Source organism: Rhipicephalus microplus, unplaced genomic scaffold (assembly GCF_043290135.1).
Source record: "Rhipicephalus microplus isolate Deutch F79 unplaced genomic scaffold, USDA_Rmic scaffold_94, whole genome shotgun sequence".
Classification (NCBI taxonomy): Eukaryota; Metazoa; Arthropoda; class Arachnida; order Ixodida; family Ixodidae; genus Rhipicephalus; species Rhipicephalus microplus.
Window position 1 is genome coordinate 460,143 of NW_027464666.1, and position 16,377 is coordinate 476,519.

General features: G+C 46.1%; 1 protein-coding gene and 1 long non-coding RNA gene across 2 annotated transcripts in view; one reads left to right on the forward strand and one right to left on the reverse strand.

Moving 5' to 3' along the window:
* LOC119162077 (paired box protein Pax-7) overlaps positions 1-16,377 on the forward strand; it is a 52,285-nt gene that overhangs the window by 18,802 nt on the left and 17,106 nt on the right. The window contains exon 4 of the mRNA XM_075885233.1: positions 6,702-6,864. Within this exon, the coding sequence (XP_075741348.1) occupies positions 6,702-6,864 (163 nt within the window). The remainder of the gene's footprint in view (positions 1-6,701; positions 6,865-16,377) is intronic.
* LOC142790291 (uncharacterized) lies at positions 1,629-4,625 on the reverse strand. Its single transcript, XR_012889414.1, has 3 exons — positions 4,492-4,625; positions 3,093-3,178; positions 1,629-2,728 (listed from the first exon to the last, which is right to left on the reverse strand). It is a non-coding gene; the product is annotated as an uncharacterized LOC142790291 (long non-coding RNA).

Sequence of the window (16,377 nt, forward strand, 5' to 3'; positions counted from 1 at the left end):
TAAAAACGAACACAAAACTGAGTCAAAACACACAAAAAACAAAAGAGGTAATGCATAATTAAGGCTAATGACACAGCTGGGTCACTTTATGCCAAATGTCCCAGCCATTTTGGCAACCATCTCAAATGTATTCGAAAAACTCGTGCTGCATTGAAAATAGTGAATTTCTGGAATATTTAGGAGAGGAAAAATATTTGGTCACGTGGCTGCCTTCTGAACTTTCTGGAATGCCGTCTAGGTGTTGTATGTGAAAAATTTTATTTTAAAAGCACCGCTCCTTCTTTTCATACGAAACTCGGTCTACGTGTTACGTAACAAGAGCTTAATTTGGGAGAGTTGGTTCATCGTGGTTGTGTGCTAGTCACAGCGCGACAACTTTCGGAAGAGACAGAGAGGACAGGAAAGAGCACCGACTGTCAACTGAATTTAATGAATGTGCTACGAGCGCTTTTATACGGAGTACAAGAACCGTGTTCATGCGCGACGACACGTGTGAGCCCTACAAAATAATCTTTAACCGTGAAAAGAATACTCCCTCTCGGAAAGGATAAGTGAACGTGTAGTGATGCACTGATCATTGGTTTACCTGATAAAAAATACTTCTACAAACATTAAATTGGCATTAAGTAAACCTATTCTCGTGACGAATGGGGCAAGATTGACTATTCCTGTTGCTGTTTAGTACATACACTTTTGAAAGCTTGCAAGGGGTGGAAAACAACACGCTAATATCATATGTGCTGGCTATTTTTTTAATTGTGAGACACATGATGTGGTATAACATGCAAAGGTTTTGGTCATTGTTTTTTGTTGGTGCTGTCTAACTTTACTTTCTGCAGGAGGGTTTTGCAAACGGGTGTGATGATTCTGTTGGGATACCCAGCATCTTTTAGTCTTTTAATCTGGTTTTTAAACCTGACCTCACCCTTGTGCTAACATGACTTCTGAAGGGTGGCCTGAGTACATGAGGTATCAATTCCTCTTTCTACTAATTTTGAATGCCCACTATCAAAAGGCAGAACATTCTTAGCACTCCTGGGCTGATAGCACCAGCCAATACCCCAACAGCATCATCACACTTGTTTGTGAAACCCTCCTGCAGAAAGTAAAGTTAAAGGAAGCAGGACCAAAAGAAAAAGAGAATGACCAATCACCTTTGCATGTCACACGGTACTACGTACATAAGGTGTCTCACAATTTTAGGAAAAGAGCCAGCAGATATGACATTGTTGTTTTCCACCCCTTGCAAGCTTTCAAAAGTGCATGTACTTACAGCAACAGGAATAGTCAATCTTGCACTATTCGTCACTAGAATAGGTTTACTGAATGCCAATCTAATGTGTATAAGATACCGCTAACATGTGGAAAAGTAAACAGGACAAACTGGGCAATGCTTCAATGATCAAGCAAGACGGCATGCTTTAAATGTTAAGAAGAGCTATAGTAGTCTCATGGCCGGACACCGTAAAGAATGTAAGTGTAGTCCTAGGTTTCATAAAACACGGTTTTTGAAAAAAAAGCAAGCAGAAAAATGAGAGATTTTAGAACTCTTTATCAGGAAGGCCAAGGGTCAATGCATCAGTACACCTTCACTTATCTTTTCCGAAAAAGAGTATTCTTTTCTCGGTTAAACTTATTTTGTCATGGTCACACATGTGTTGTTGCAGATGAGCCCTGGTCTTGTGCTCAGTATAAAAACGCTCGTATCACCTTCAATAAAATTCAGTTGACAGCGCTCTTTCCTGTCCTTTTTGCGATAAGATTTTTATTACAGAAAGAATTTCATTTTCTTACAATTTAGGTATAATAATGAGTTTTCATTGTGTCACAACATGGAGCAAATTGCATCTCAATACGGACAAAAATCACAATTTTGTGAAATTCGTGATATTTTCTCGTATATTTCAGCAGCTTGAGAGGTCTAAAGATATTTTTTTCCTCAAAATATACCTTCTGTGGAGTAAATATTCACTGCTCAGATATTCATACAAAGTGCAATATTGCAATAAAAAATGCAAACATAACACATTTTGGCTTTATTCTTGGAAGCGAATGTGGCTAAAAAATTGCACTATTACTATTGAGCTTCAAATACCTTACAGAAGCACATTTACTTAACAGGTAGACCGAATTTGCTTTAGAAAAAATAAGCGGTAGTTTTAAAACAAAAATTTCCACAAACAGCACACAGACGGCATTATGCCAGGAAGTTATAAGCCAGCCACATGAACAAAACTTTTTTCTCGCTGAAATATTCTAGCAGTTCACTGTTTTCAACGCAGTAAGTCAGCACTTTTTTTTTCAAATACAATTCAGATGGTCGCCAAAGTGGCTGGGACGTTTGGCATGGAATGGTCCAGTTATATTTAAGCAAAATAACTTACACAAATAACAATGTTTGTTCATCTACCATGACCACACTAGAAAAAGTTGTTCAGGCATTGTGACACTAAAATTTTCAGCGTCGTACTGCCTGAACAACTTCTTTGATAAACTCCAAACTCACGCCGAGAAAAATCCGCTCAATCACGGTGGTTGTTAAAGGCCTTGCGGTCGTAGACAATGTTGAAAATAAAAAAAAATCAACTCATCAGTGCTGTCACTCCTTGTTCGTCAATACTGACACGAAAGATGTTTCGGTTATCCATGTGGAGGTTCAGGAAGTAGGCTTGCTCTAGACTGGGGCCGGGGGGTAGACTACGCAGGACGTCAGCGGCACCCTCTCATCCTGTAATAAGAGCAAATATGACTTCTCTTAAAAGGATGTTCGTGCTCTTCTGGCAGCACCATATATAAAGAATGTGTAGTGTATATCCTTCGAAATGGCGTGTAATTGACATTACACTGAACTCGAAGCATACAACCCATACATTCTAATAATTTCGTATGATAAAGATAAGAGTTTTCCAGCATACAGCTAATTCCCGAAATGAGGTGAAGTGTAAGACTACAGCTCGAAAATGGCACTTACGAAAGCCTGAACTCGCCTAAGAATCAAATTCCTTATAGGGTAGTGAGCCAGTGTGAAAAACAATTCCTAAAGTACAACGCTCAGAACATGTAACATTAATCAAAATGCACAAGAAACTCACCTCTTCATGTACAAACAGTGAAGACATCTCTGCTTTCTCTTTTACATGAGAACAAATGATCTTGGGCGTGGCACTAGCGAAGAGGTCTGCAAAAAAAAAAGTAAGAGATTTACTGACTTAAATCACGCCTCTGACAATCTGAGGAATTATTACAAGTCACCAATCAGTGCAATTCTGACTGCGTCTATAAGGGCTTCAAAAATGAACAATTTTCTCGTTCTTTCTACCCTCACAAGACGCTCCGTCAATGGAATCTAATCCAAATTTGACGCTGTGCTTCCTATTTGCCTGCTTTCTAGACGTAGGGCTGCGAACATGTGTTTTGTGCACCTAATCTAGCACAGAAATTCGTCATCTATAATTCAATCTTCTTAATTCATTGTAATTTGATAAAATATGTGATAGCTCGTCCAGTTTTTAAAGAGTTGCGGGCCTGCAATAGGCACTGCCTTGCACGTATTAAAGCACTTCTTTAAAAAAAAAATTCAAAGCTTGCTTTCAGAAAAAGCGTCTGGCATATTTCGACAACCAAGCCCATCCTCTGATGGCAATCAGGGGCACGCTGTTAGCGATTATTGACTACGGGATTTACAAACGTAACCCGTGCCTAAATACTCAGTTAAACACAATCACGCAAGTAAGAGCGCTCGAACGCGGCAACGCGCGCGGACGCCGACTACGTTGCAGCAGCCATGGCTTATGCTAGAGCAACCGCACATAGCTCCAACAGTCACGTATACTCTCTCAATTCTGTTATAACGCCGAACATTATCGCAGATGAAAGCGAAGCACGAAAACAGCAAACAGAAACGAGGGAAAACAACACACGGCGATGGCCACAACAACGCGTTTTTGCAAGTCTGCTAGATCTTTCCCTGTTGCTGGTGGCACTTGTCCTAAATAGCTTAAAAGACCGAGGCGCACGTGCTGGGAGCATCGCGGCATATCAGCACCTCCAACTCTACCGTCTTTAAGCAAAAAAAAAAGCCATTTCGTACAGTGCGCCTCTGTACATAATTTTTGCTTTTTCTTTTTTTACGCTTACACCTACAGAAGCACGTTGCACATTTGAGTAATAATAGAATTGTTATTACGATGTAGCCCAAAGCACATCTTAAAACAATATCAATCACTTTGTTCAGTGTAGAGACAATGTGCGATCAGCAACTAATCCCGCCCTTGTTAAGTGATCACATCACTCACTGTATGAGTGATGCAGGCACTTACACAACATCGCGCATAGCAGTGTGAACTCGTTAAGTCACACGTTTAATCGGGCATCTGCAACAGGCCCGCGAACGCATGCTGTTGTAAATGGCTGGCAGCCTACTTCGGCAGAGCTGCTGCAGGCGCCCAGCTAGCGCTGTATGATTACTACCTACGAAAACAGTACACTCACCGTTAATAGGCCCACGTTGTCCGTGTCCGCCACTGCATGAATATTCCTTAATCCGAGCGTCACTTCGAACACGGTGTCATGCGTGACCACCATTGAATATGCACCTGTTCGCTAGAATACACACAGCGACCAAGACCCCAGACCAACGCAACGCATTTGAAAGACGATGAGACAGAGGGAGCAACGTTGAGAGAGAGAAGGAGGAGGCACTGGCGGCGGCGTGGCGGCGCCAGTGCCTCCTCCTTCCTCCTCCGCAGTTGTCCACGCAGGTGTTCGGTGACGCAACCCTTCGCTTATCTACGCCGCCGTTGTGGGAGCAACGCTGGCCGGGGTGAGCGTGAGCGGTGGGGGGGGGGGGGAGGAGCGAAAACCCGCCAAGGCGGCGCCGAAAGGCAAACGCTATGGCGCATACGGCGGACGGTCGTTCGGCGCGGAATGACTCCTTGTAAACGGCAACTCTCCTCCCAGCCAGTCGCACAGCGACGCAGATTCTTTACCAGCCTCGGGTTCTTTGAGTATTTTGACGGAATGCGATTGCAGTGGGCGAAAAATAGTGAAGCAAATCTTGCGGAAAACGAAGTGCACAATGGAATGGCCAGAAACAATAATTATTTCGTCCTCGGTGGCATTAGCGGGAGAGCATCGCCACACCTTTTTCCAGAGGAATTTCTTTTCGCATTGTCTGTGTCTGGCTATTCCGCGTATGGTGCCGCAAACACTGAATGCGTAGTCGAAGCTGGAACAAATTAATCCACAGTCGCGGATGTTTATTACAAGGCTTGTCACGGACCACGAAACGTGCCGAGGTTGTTATAACAAACTTTTTGTTGACCACATGATCAGCACATAATTCCATATGGTTGCCCAATGAGCTAGCTAAGCACCTGTAGCAAAGGCAGGGCACGTTCTTGTTAAACGTTGTTAATATAAACGATGGTTGTGCATAAGTGCAGTGACGGCTTTCCGTGTGAATTGGTCATAACCCACGTTTTCGAGCGTAGAAGCGCCTCAGCGGACCTAATCAGCTACCACAGCAAGTTCGTAAGCAATAATTTGGTACGAAAGTGTGCAGCTGTTTTCCATGTAGTGAAAGTCCGTGTACAGTGCGTTGACCACCGCCATTTCTTAAGCCACCTCCCATATAGACTCCCAGTCTGAACAGGTGTGGGACCTTAAACACTATGAAGCAGTGCCCCCCCCCCGCACACACACACGAAATTTGAGGGCGCACGGGCTGATACACACGCATACTTATTCACAGGCGCACACACGTACACGTATACACACATACGGCAACACACACACGCGACCGTAAACGCACGCATGCATGGGCGTACACATGTGCACAGGCACGCTAACACAAGCACGGACTCGCACATACACGCGCACGCACACATGCACGGGTGTACACACAATCGCGCTTACACGCGAACACATGCGCAGGCTCACGCACACACACCCATACTCGGGCGAACATTATGTTCCTGTATATAATCCACAGCAAACATGTAGCTTATAACCAACGCTAAGGAAAGCTTTCGTAACATGGATTGCAGTTAATTGCCATTATAGATGAAACGCGCTTTGCTTCTGCTGACATTCTGCTGTATTCGGAGAGCACCTTCACACATTTTAAGTCAATTAGGCCGTCATTTAACGCAAGGTCCACATATTCGTGCAGTAGCTACGCTGCTCAGCCGCCAATCCGAAGGTCGCGGGTTCGATGCCGGCCGTGGCAGTCGAATTAAGGCGGAGGCGAAAATGTGGAAGCCTTTGCACTGTGCGATATGAGCGCTCATTAAAGAACACCAAATGGTGAAAATCTGCAGCTTTCCACTACGACGACCCTCATAATCATATCGAGGTTTTTGAGACGTAAAATCCCAAATATTATAATTATGTGTTCTTCTTATGCTGCATATTCCATCCGATGAATCGGCACCTACACCCTTCTCAGGCACAAAAGCACCCTTAGAGCCTATTTTAGGGTGCTATCGAGGCAAGCACCCAAACAAAAGGGTGCTTTTTTTTCAATCGACCATTTATGGGTGTTAAAGGGTGTTGCAAAGGGTGCTTTCTCGTAAAAGCACCCTTTTTACACCCTTTTGGGTGCAAAAATTTTTACTGTGTACGGCGTCTCTCGTAATCATATGGTGGTTTTGGGACGTTAAACCCAACATATCAATCAAATCAATCGGTCACTACCGCAGGATGGCGTGTGTGACAAGACGTCTGTGCCGAGCGTGAGCTCCATCAGTCGTGTGCTGCGGGGAAGCAGATACACTGGAAGCCCCGACGACTCGCTGCAACGCGGTGGCAGCGACGGCGAATGCGCCAAGAAGGCGGACCACAGCATCGACGGCATCCTCGGAGGTTAGTGCACTCTGCCCGTGCCATGTACGTGCTTGCAACAGCTCTTTCTCATGAGATATAACGACATGACGAACAACTAGAAAGAGCGCATGCTTAGATCGCTTCCCTCAAAGGGGCCCTGAAAAACTTTTTTGAGTAACCATGGAATTGTTTCAATCAAAAAGTGCATTGCCTCCCCAATTCAACGCCGCAAAAATTTTTAGAACCCGTCCAGTACGAGCGCAGTTACAAAAATTTGTCGCACGCTGCAATCGCATTCTCTCTTCTCTCGTATACCGACGAAAGCGCTGTAAGCTAAGAAGGGAGGGATGGGGGGGGGGCAAACAAAAAACTTAATGCGCGCCTCGTGACCTTGAGCACTTTTTCTTTTTTTTTCTTCGAATACGTGACTTGTCAGTGCAATCACACGCGTGGACAAGTGGCGGCCTCCTGCGGCGATCTCTGTAACGACCAAGCGTGCCATGTTCAAATCAGCCAATGGCTAATAGATGTGCTTATTACGAGTGATTCTTGGGCTTACTCCGTGATTTGTCGAGAGAAGAGTATGCCATTTTTAGCTGACTTTGATAATTTATTGTGAATTTCCGGCCGCGCGCTGCTCTATAATATTTGGCTCATGTGTTGTCGGGACCCTCTGGTATACCGATCGGCAGCGTTTTCTGAACATGCCCAAAAAGTGTTGCAGGGCCCCTTTAAGGCTGTTGCCTACAGCACGAGGGTAAGTGGGTCGGGAACTCGGAAGCACATGCATACTGAATATTGCAAAATAGCATCACAAGTAATCTCGCCATCGCGCTGGCAATTAAAAGCTTTCTGGTTAGCTGAAGCGTTAGAACAAGCATCTTGGGAAGGGGTTGGTCCCAGGTTCAATCCCCGTACCATGAACGAATTTTAATAGACTATAGAAGAAGACTAGACTCTGAGAAATTCGCATGTATACTGCCTAGTGGCTGTGCTACAAACGAGTGGATGCCGATATATACGCAACTACTCGCTTCCAAGAAGATAAAGTGAGTGTTCACGCGGTATACACTGTTTTGAGGTGATGTAACTTTTCGTGGGGTATTGTAGAATTATAAATCGTAGTTATGCGAAATTATAATGCAGCTCATGCAAATTTAGCGTACGACTGTTATAACTGCCTCACTGTCATCATTATTGAATTTCTTGAACACTCTATATTCTTTATCGTGAATACATTGAAAGGCTGACGACAAAAGCTGCATACAAGCAGCTTGACAGGCCCGTCAGCCCAATTCAAACGTCAGCAGCAGACGGCAGATATGCATGCTGTAGAAATTTACAGTAATAGACACAACACACCAAAGTATCGCAATTCTATTGCGATAACAAAAATATGCAAGTAAAAAATATATGCACGCTAACAACTAAACAAAGAAACGATATTGTATTCGAAAAACATGAGAACGCTACAAACAAGAAAAAGAGAAACTACGAGGCAATACTGAAACATACAAAAGTGCAAATAGTGTCAATTTACAAAAAAAATGCACCGGTAAAAGAAAGACTGATAATAAAAAGTATACATATGAGCTACTGCACACAACAGACAAGGAATAAGCGCTTCAAAAAAAAAAAATGGTTACACCAAAATGACAGTTTGACGTGCATATATGGTTTTCTTTTTTTTTTGCTGAAGAGTAAACGAACGACGTTTGATCGGTTTATAATGCATGCACATTCTTAAGATCATCGGTCATGAAAATAAATAAACTGAAACAAGGCTAAACCTCACTGTTGCACTTCAAGTTGCTTCTTGCAGTTTTGTTGACTGGTCACATTGCGAATAAACTTGATCCAATTGAATTTCAACTGCTCAGAACACGCGTATTGATGATATTTCAGTTTAAGTCAGCTGAAACTTAAAGCTCTCCAGTCAGGACGCGTATATAATCCATATCGCACGAGGAAACGGCACATATTATATGGAGGTAGCTTCAAGTAAATCTCTACTTTATAGGCTGTATAGTAGGTGACCATCTTGAAATGCGTACATCTATCGTCTATTAACGAGAGATTAACCACGCTTCAAGGCCACGCGGGGAGACGTCTGAGAGTACTCTTCCCTTTATTTATCAACGGGCGTGTACAAGGAAGCGTTGAACGTATCCAATCACGCGGATAACGACCTGCAACAAAAGCGGATGGGGAGGCGGGATCGGCGAGCCGTTTCGCCGTCTTCTCGCTCGTCTCCTACGTCGGAACCCCACGCGTAATCGCGAAACCAAGACCATGACAAGGAACCAGCGCAGATGCGCGATTACCCCACGGGACGACGTCGACGCGCGATTCACCCAAATCAACCGGAAAGAAAGAGTCCTTCTACGACGAGTCTCGAATCCGCGCAACCGAACGACTCTGGAATAGCGTCGCAAACACCGGAGGCTGCGCAGCGAAGAAATCCAGTTGGGCATGCCACGGCGCCTCATGCCGTGTCCGAATGACGCTTGAAGCGTCTCCAAACGGATTTGCGGGTCTCGCCGCATCTGCGCAGATTCCGAGCTCGCATTGGTGTGAACGAGGGGGAAAGGAAATCAGTCTCTGTATGCAGATAAGCGAGCATAATTTTCGAAACCTGCACGGTATATACCGAAAGCTTCGAGAGAAGAGAGGTTGAGTACAAGTAAGCTTAACTGAGAAAAATAGTAAAATGACGATCAAGCAACACACATATACCGAGAGAAACATGCACGTCGCTCGGCAACAAAACGCTGGGAAAACCGGGTGCTTAACGCGAGGAGACAATACGCTGGATACGATGGGAGCGCGGATAAAAGGGGATCGTCTCTGCCACGGTTCTGTTCGGCTTTGGATTTGGATACGGGAGCACGTATTATGCGTGGAGCGCGCATAGAAAGATGCTTCGCAGAGAGATGGGCCGTAAATAGAAAATTGGACGCGCCTAAATGGTGCGCCAGAAAAAAAAAGAGAAAAAAAAGATTGTTCGGGACGGTATAGCTGTAACCGAACGGAGCATAAAGCCGCGTGGCCCGCACAAGTCATGATCTAACAACAAAAGAGAAAGCCGCAGAAAAAGCGAGCGTCGTCTGTGCAGCAGGAAGTGCCTGAATGTCTCATATCAGACACAGCGGCACGGCCCGAACAGATGCTGCTGTGTACGAACCCCTGGTGAACATGGGATGGCGCGTATGCAGAGGTGCGTTCACTGCCGTGTACACGCGGTGGCTTCGCGTTATAAGCAGCAAAAATGAGGCAGGGAGAAGAAGGAAACGTTAACGATGAACGTGATGGAAAAAGAGAGGACATAAAGTGTGGAAGAAAAAAGAAACAAAAAAATGAGTCAGTTTGGTGTCTGCGCGTAGCGCAGCGTGAAGTCAAGCCATGGAGTCAAATCGAGGATGTACATGGGAAAGAGGGAGAGAATGGGTGGGTAGACAGAGGGACGATGGGAGAGGGTGACGTACGCAGGGCCGGCCGCGCGCGGGCACATCTGCGAAATTCGGCACACACCATCTCCACTGAATTCAGAGAAGGGGGAGCGCCCGGGGCGCAATCGGCTATATCGAATCGCGGGTTTCCCCCCTCCTGCGAATCGCGTGAATAAGGCAGCGTTCGTTGGCTTCGTACGAGACAGATAGAGAGGAAAGAGAAAACGGAAAGGGGATATATTGCTGCCAGTCCCGAAGAAATCGTGGGGAATCGCGGGGAAAGGCGGGTGGGTAATGCGAGAGGGAAACGGGAGAGAAATAAGAGCTACACAGGGAGGGTTGTTCCGCCTGATTATGAGCGCAAAGGGAGTGCAGCGGCAACGGCGTCGACGGTGGAGCCGACGTCTAGCCACGCTCAGTAGACGCCCGAATAAAAGGACCGAGGTCCCTTCCCCTCCGCCCCTCTTCGTTCGCCGTCACCAAAAATAAACGCTATAACGCATAGCCAGGCCTTCTGTTTGAAGCTTCGAGCGCCTTGTACACAGGACCGGCCACCCCTGAGCCGACGATGCCACACCTCTGCGATCTGTCCGCGCGAGCACCATTATTATTTCTTTTTTGTTACACGACACGTTTTCACTATTTCGCGGACCCCCCGCACCTCTCGCATTGGTCGAGAAGAAAAGGCAATGCCGGCCGATGATCAGTGACGGAACCGCCACACCGGCCTCCGGTGTTACGCTTAACGCGGTCGAGACCTGTGGCAAAGCTGACGAAGCGTGCTCATCGAGCGTGCAAAGCCGCCAAGTCAGTCCGCCATGAGCCGCATGGCCAAACGATCCCACAGTACCGGTTATCCACGCCACCTCTTCGTTTCCTTTGCTCGGTCCCGTTTGAGGGACAAGCCAGCAGCGCGTAACGAGGATAAGAGAGGGGCGATGGCTGAATTCGCCCTATATACGCCTTGATTGAGGTGTGTCTGGAAAAAGCTGGGCTGTTCGGCAGGTTCTTCAAGAGCAACACACCTTCCCCGCTCCCCTCTCTCGTCTATCTCTCTCACACAGCATCCAAAAGGTACGAGTAAAAAGTGACGCAGCCTACGCTACGTGTCAATCACTTCCACATGCCGGGTCTTTGAACGGAGGTCATGCAAAAACAAGATCCGAAAGCAATGCCACAGATGAGGGGAAAAAAACTTTCCACTGACTGCTCCTCTTGGCCCAAGGAGTGATGCAAGCACGAGCTCTACCTTATGCCACTTCAGGACTAACCAATCTTGTTCGGAGTATGACGAAGTCGGAAGAGAAACAGGCGAAGGGAATGCTTACCCATCACACCTGCCCAGCAGCTGCCCATCTCCGCGTTTGAGCATCTCGCACACAGGCGCCAATACCACAACGCATGCCTATTTAACGCTTCCTGACACGCTCGAAAGAAACAAAAGGATAGTCATCTTCTCCATAACAGCGCTGCGAAAATCTCCGAACGCGGCCGTTCCCGATGGTGAAATACGCGGCGACAGCCATTCGCTCGTTAATTCGCGCCGTAGGAAGCGCGAACGCACCCTGTGCCTGTTCGAGCAGCGCTCGCGGTTGTCACACGCCGTTCTTTACGGCACGGAGCGAAGTAGAATTCACCGCTATAGGCTGCAACGTATGTATATTACACTGGCGTGCCGCGGTAATGGGCCGTACGTTAGGGCTTCAAAGGGTTTCGCCGAGAGTCCGCGCATGCGTGCACCAGGTGAAGCCGTTGCGCTCGGCTGCGGCTCGTAAAACATCCGCATCGCGGCGCGCGATATGGGATTACGGCGCGAGTCTGCCACGGTTATACCGCTCGAGGAGCGCCCTCTGTTGGCATATTGCCGAAGGGGACGCGACCGCTGACTGACTGTCTGCGCTTGCGCGGAGGGGATAACTGAGTGGATCGTATAGAAGAATCTCGCAGCCAGGGGGCACCGTGCTATACGGCTACTCTGTTGCATGTCGTCCCGTATGTACGGAACTGCCTGGAGGTCGTAATGTACGCATCCATACACAGCCTCGTGACGTTGCTTGTTTTGTTTTGTTTTTTCTCCTGTGTTCGCGGAGAAACCTCCGTATGGTTTCGCGTTAGGGGTTGATGGTTAAGGTCAGCCTAACGAGCCTGCAGGAGTCAACGACTTACGAGGTGGGTTGCCTGACCCGTCGCGTTATCTTCTTTGTTGTTGTTGTTAGAAGAAAAAAAAAGATAAGAAACGGCGAAGGGAAATTGTGATAAATACAGCTTAATACGCATGCACGCAGTCGGCGGTGGACTCGTGGACGCTGCATGACAAACAGCTGGGAAGGGGGGGGGGGTAAAAATTGTCAATGTGCTGTAGGAGAATGTAGAGCGACGAAAAAGCTTTATAAATCTGTATAATAATTCAAATGTTTACAATATTCGCAAAAGTTCATCATGCTGGCACGGTGGTGAAAGTTGAAGGCGTTTATGTTCGTCGAACACTCATGTAATGCTTGTCATACCACTTTTCGTAGACATCAAGTTCATAAAACGGCCGCAAGGGTGCGTGGATAGGCGGCTAGATAGATATACTCTTATGGCCTCCCGGGTTTGCCCTAAAATGCTACCTGAGACAGACAACTTGATTGATTGATTGATTGATTGATTGATTGATTGATTTGTGGGGTTTAACGTCCCAAAACCACCATTTGATTATGAGAGACGCCGTAGTGGAGGGCTCCGGAAATTTTGACCACCTGGGGTTCTTTAACGTGCACCCAAATCTGTGTACACGGGCCTACAACATTTCCACCTCCATCGGAAATGCAGACAGACAACTTGGTAAATGGAAGGTTCGATTATGTTAGCTTGCGCAGATGTGTGTTTGCGCTGACGTGTAAAGCACATTCCTGTCAACCAAAATATGCGGAGGCCCTGATGGACGTGCACCAACGCACACTTGTTTATAGCGTGTCACACTCGCGTTGCATTGAATACCATTGAGACATGTCTTATCGCGACGACTCTAATATTCACCGTGCAGACCAAGAACGTTCGCCAGACCGTCAACTGTGTACACGTGCGCGCACGACAGCAGGAACGGGTGTGGCTGAATGCGTTCCCGGTAAATAGCTTGAATGCGCGAATCCTCCTTGAGGTCACATTATACGAGACACGGTCTACGATCGACAAACGTTCCGGAACTCGCGCAACGGAAGATGAGGACAAAGCCGTGCTATAAAGAATGAGTCTACTTTAAAACGCTTCTCTATACCTGCAGCGGCGAGTATAGCAAAAGTGATGTTTTACAGCGTTCTCACTTACAGCACAAAGCCGTCCGCTGCAGACACGACCGCATTGTGGTCGACGGTGTTATATCCACGTTCATTCCTTTGGAAAGCTCTAATCCGGCGTTACGATGCCACATGTGGTGGCCGCCTATCAGCTGGTTCATGTATATTCCGCGGGGCTCTCTCTCTCTTCGTTGTCATCCATTCACGTGCACCTTCCCGCCTCTGCCCGCATCTACAAAATCATGCTGGGCGTCCGATAACAACGCAACGTGCACAGTACCATCGACACATGCGCGACCTCTACGTAAACAATGTGCCCTTCTTTCAGCACGTACAGGCAAATCCACATTTCCGTCTCTTCGCTCGTGTATACGCGCGCACACATTCCACGTCGGTAGCACCTGGAAGTCGTCCCGTCGGATTTGGCGAGGTCTATACTTTTACGGTCGACTTAACGCGACGGCGATGTTTGCCGCGACATGACTTTTGTGCTAGCATTCTGTTCGCGCTTGCGGGGGACGTGCCGAAATGACTGCTGCCGTGTCGCTGCGGCGGGCGGGCGTAATCCGGGCCGATCGTCTGCGAAGTCGTTTCCTGGCGGGATCAGGCGATCGAAGTGAAAGGAAGCAGTTAGCTGCATGCGTTTCTTTTTTTTTCATTTATATCTTTCGTATACGCGTAGCTTGTTGCTGACATCTAAGAATTCACGTCTAGCGCGACTGCTAAGTCACGTATATGAGGAACCGTATACATGTGTGTTTTCAGCAGCGCGCGCACTCTATAGTGGCTACGGCTTACCGAAAAAAAAAGAAAAAAGAGAGAGACTTACTCTCTGTCATTCTCGGTCAGAGAAGGATGTACCTTTTTCTGCTCCTTTACGAGATTCTTTTAGAATTTTGCCACACACAACTCTATTCAAAGAAACAATGTCATATATATATATATATATATATATATATATATATATATATATATATATATATATATATATATATATATATATATATATATATATATATATATATATATATATATATATATATATATATATATATATATATATATATATATATATATATATATATATGAGCAAGCTGCTGTCTTTTAAGAGCCGTAGACTTACAATCGTGAGGTATAACTCAACGAAGTCTACTCATTGGCATTTCATTCTGAACACTACACTGATGAAAAAATAGGCGGAAGAGCGACACTTTCAATATATACGTCGAAAGTGCAATGTACTTGCGTTTGAACGCTATATATAAAGCAGTTCAACCAACAGTCCTTATTCACTTCAAGCCAGATTTGAAAAGATTTTAGTAATTTGTTGCTGCTCTGAATCGTGAGCAATGGGACACCCATTCCTCTGAAATATTTTGTGTATAGCAGATTCTTTTTCGATGGCACGATGAATGTGCAATGAGATTAGCTCAAAGAAATTATGCTTGAACGCCACGAGAACTTCTTGGGCAAGCATGCGCTAACGCTTGTTGCGCACATGCAGTGCTCATTGATTGAGGCGTGACAGTTTAATTTGACCGAGAACGAACGCCACGCTACGTTTCATTGACTACGAAGTCACTGTACAATTATCGTTAATGAACGGGCTGACCAAGCTGCCCGTTCAGCTCGTACAAGGTACCTTTCGATAACGTCTTAATATATATATATATATATATATATATATATATATATATATATATATATATATATATATATATATATATATATATATATATATATATATATATATATATATATATATATATATATATATATGGCATACTTAGACCGTGAAAAATGGGCACAGGAAAGACAGACAGTCTCGTTTTAATGCATACGCGCAACTATATACTATTTATCTCTGCCTCTCGAAGCCTCGCACGGACAGAGCTATAGCAGACATCGCACAAGTATATCAAAAGTTGCACGACCACAAGCGTACGAAACACACCACCTTGAGCTCGCTGTGCTCGTCTACCTTTTGTGTAATTTTACACCCCATTCGCCACCTTATGCTCAAAGATAAAAGTGTTAAAATAACGCGCATACTCTTCCCAGGAGCGCTCGAGGAACGTGCATGTGCGGCATTCCATTGACAGAGCCAATAAAATCAGCCACCCCGCCTGACAGGCGCGCAAGCTGTAATTCGAGATAACAGCTTCTTACCTACAGAAAGCAGCTCAACCCGCGATGAAAAGACGGCCATTTTCCCGTTGTGTTCGAGTGAACCGTGTAACCGCGAAGGAAAACAGTTCAAGTTTTTACTGCTTCTCCCGGCCACGCCGCCAACTAAAAAGTTCCGAGGCACCTTATACGCGTCGTAGGTGCAGGGTGTCGAAAACGATTCGGGACGAACGGCACCCAGTCGGTTTTACGACCTCGGAGACACTGACGGGGCCGGGCACCCAAACATTTTCTCGCTCACCACACTTGGGTGACGTCTGCAGCTTTTACGAGCTGTCGCGAATGTACACTCGCATCCAATAAAACCCGACACGTTTCTTCCTTCCGGAATCGTAGTCAAACACACTGCCGGTCTCGTTCACGCAGATGGGACAAACATGGCCGTGTACAAGCGACGCAACGACGCACTTAACGACACGCCTACCTTTTTTGTCTAACTGCTCGTTTACTGCACGCGCGTGTAGTTAAAGAACGCGAAGTCACACCATATGCAGGTAGACGTCATGTCGAGACTGCAGTACACGTATACGAGCGCCAGTGGTGTCTTCTACGTAGACTACAGAAAACGGTCAAGAAATAGATACTTACGTGTCCCAATAAAAAAAGGAAATATGGGGAGACCAACAGCGGAGGCCACG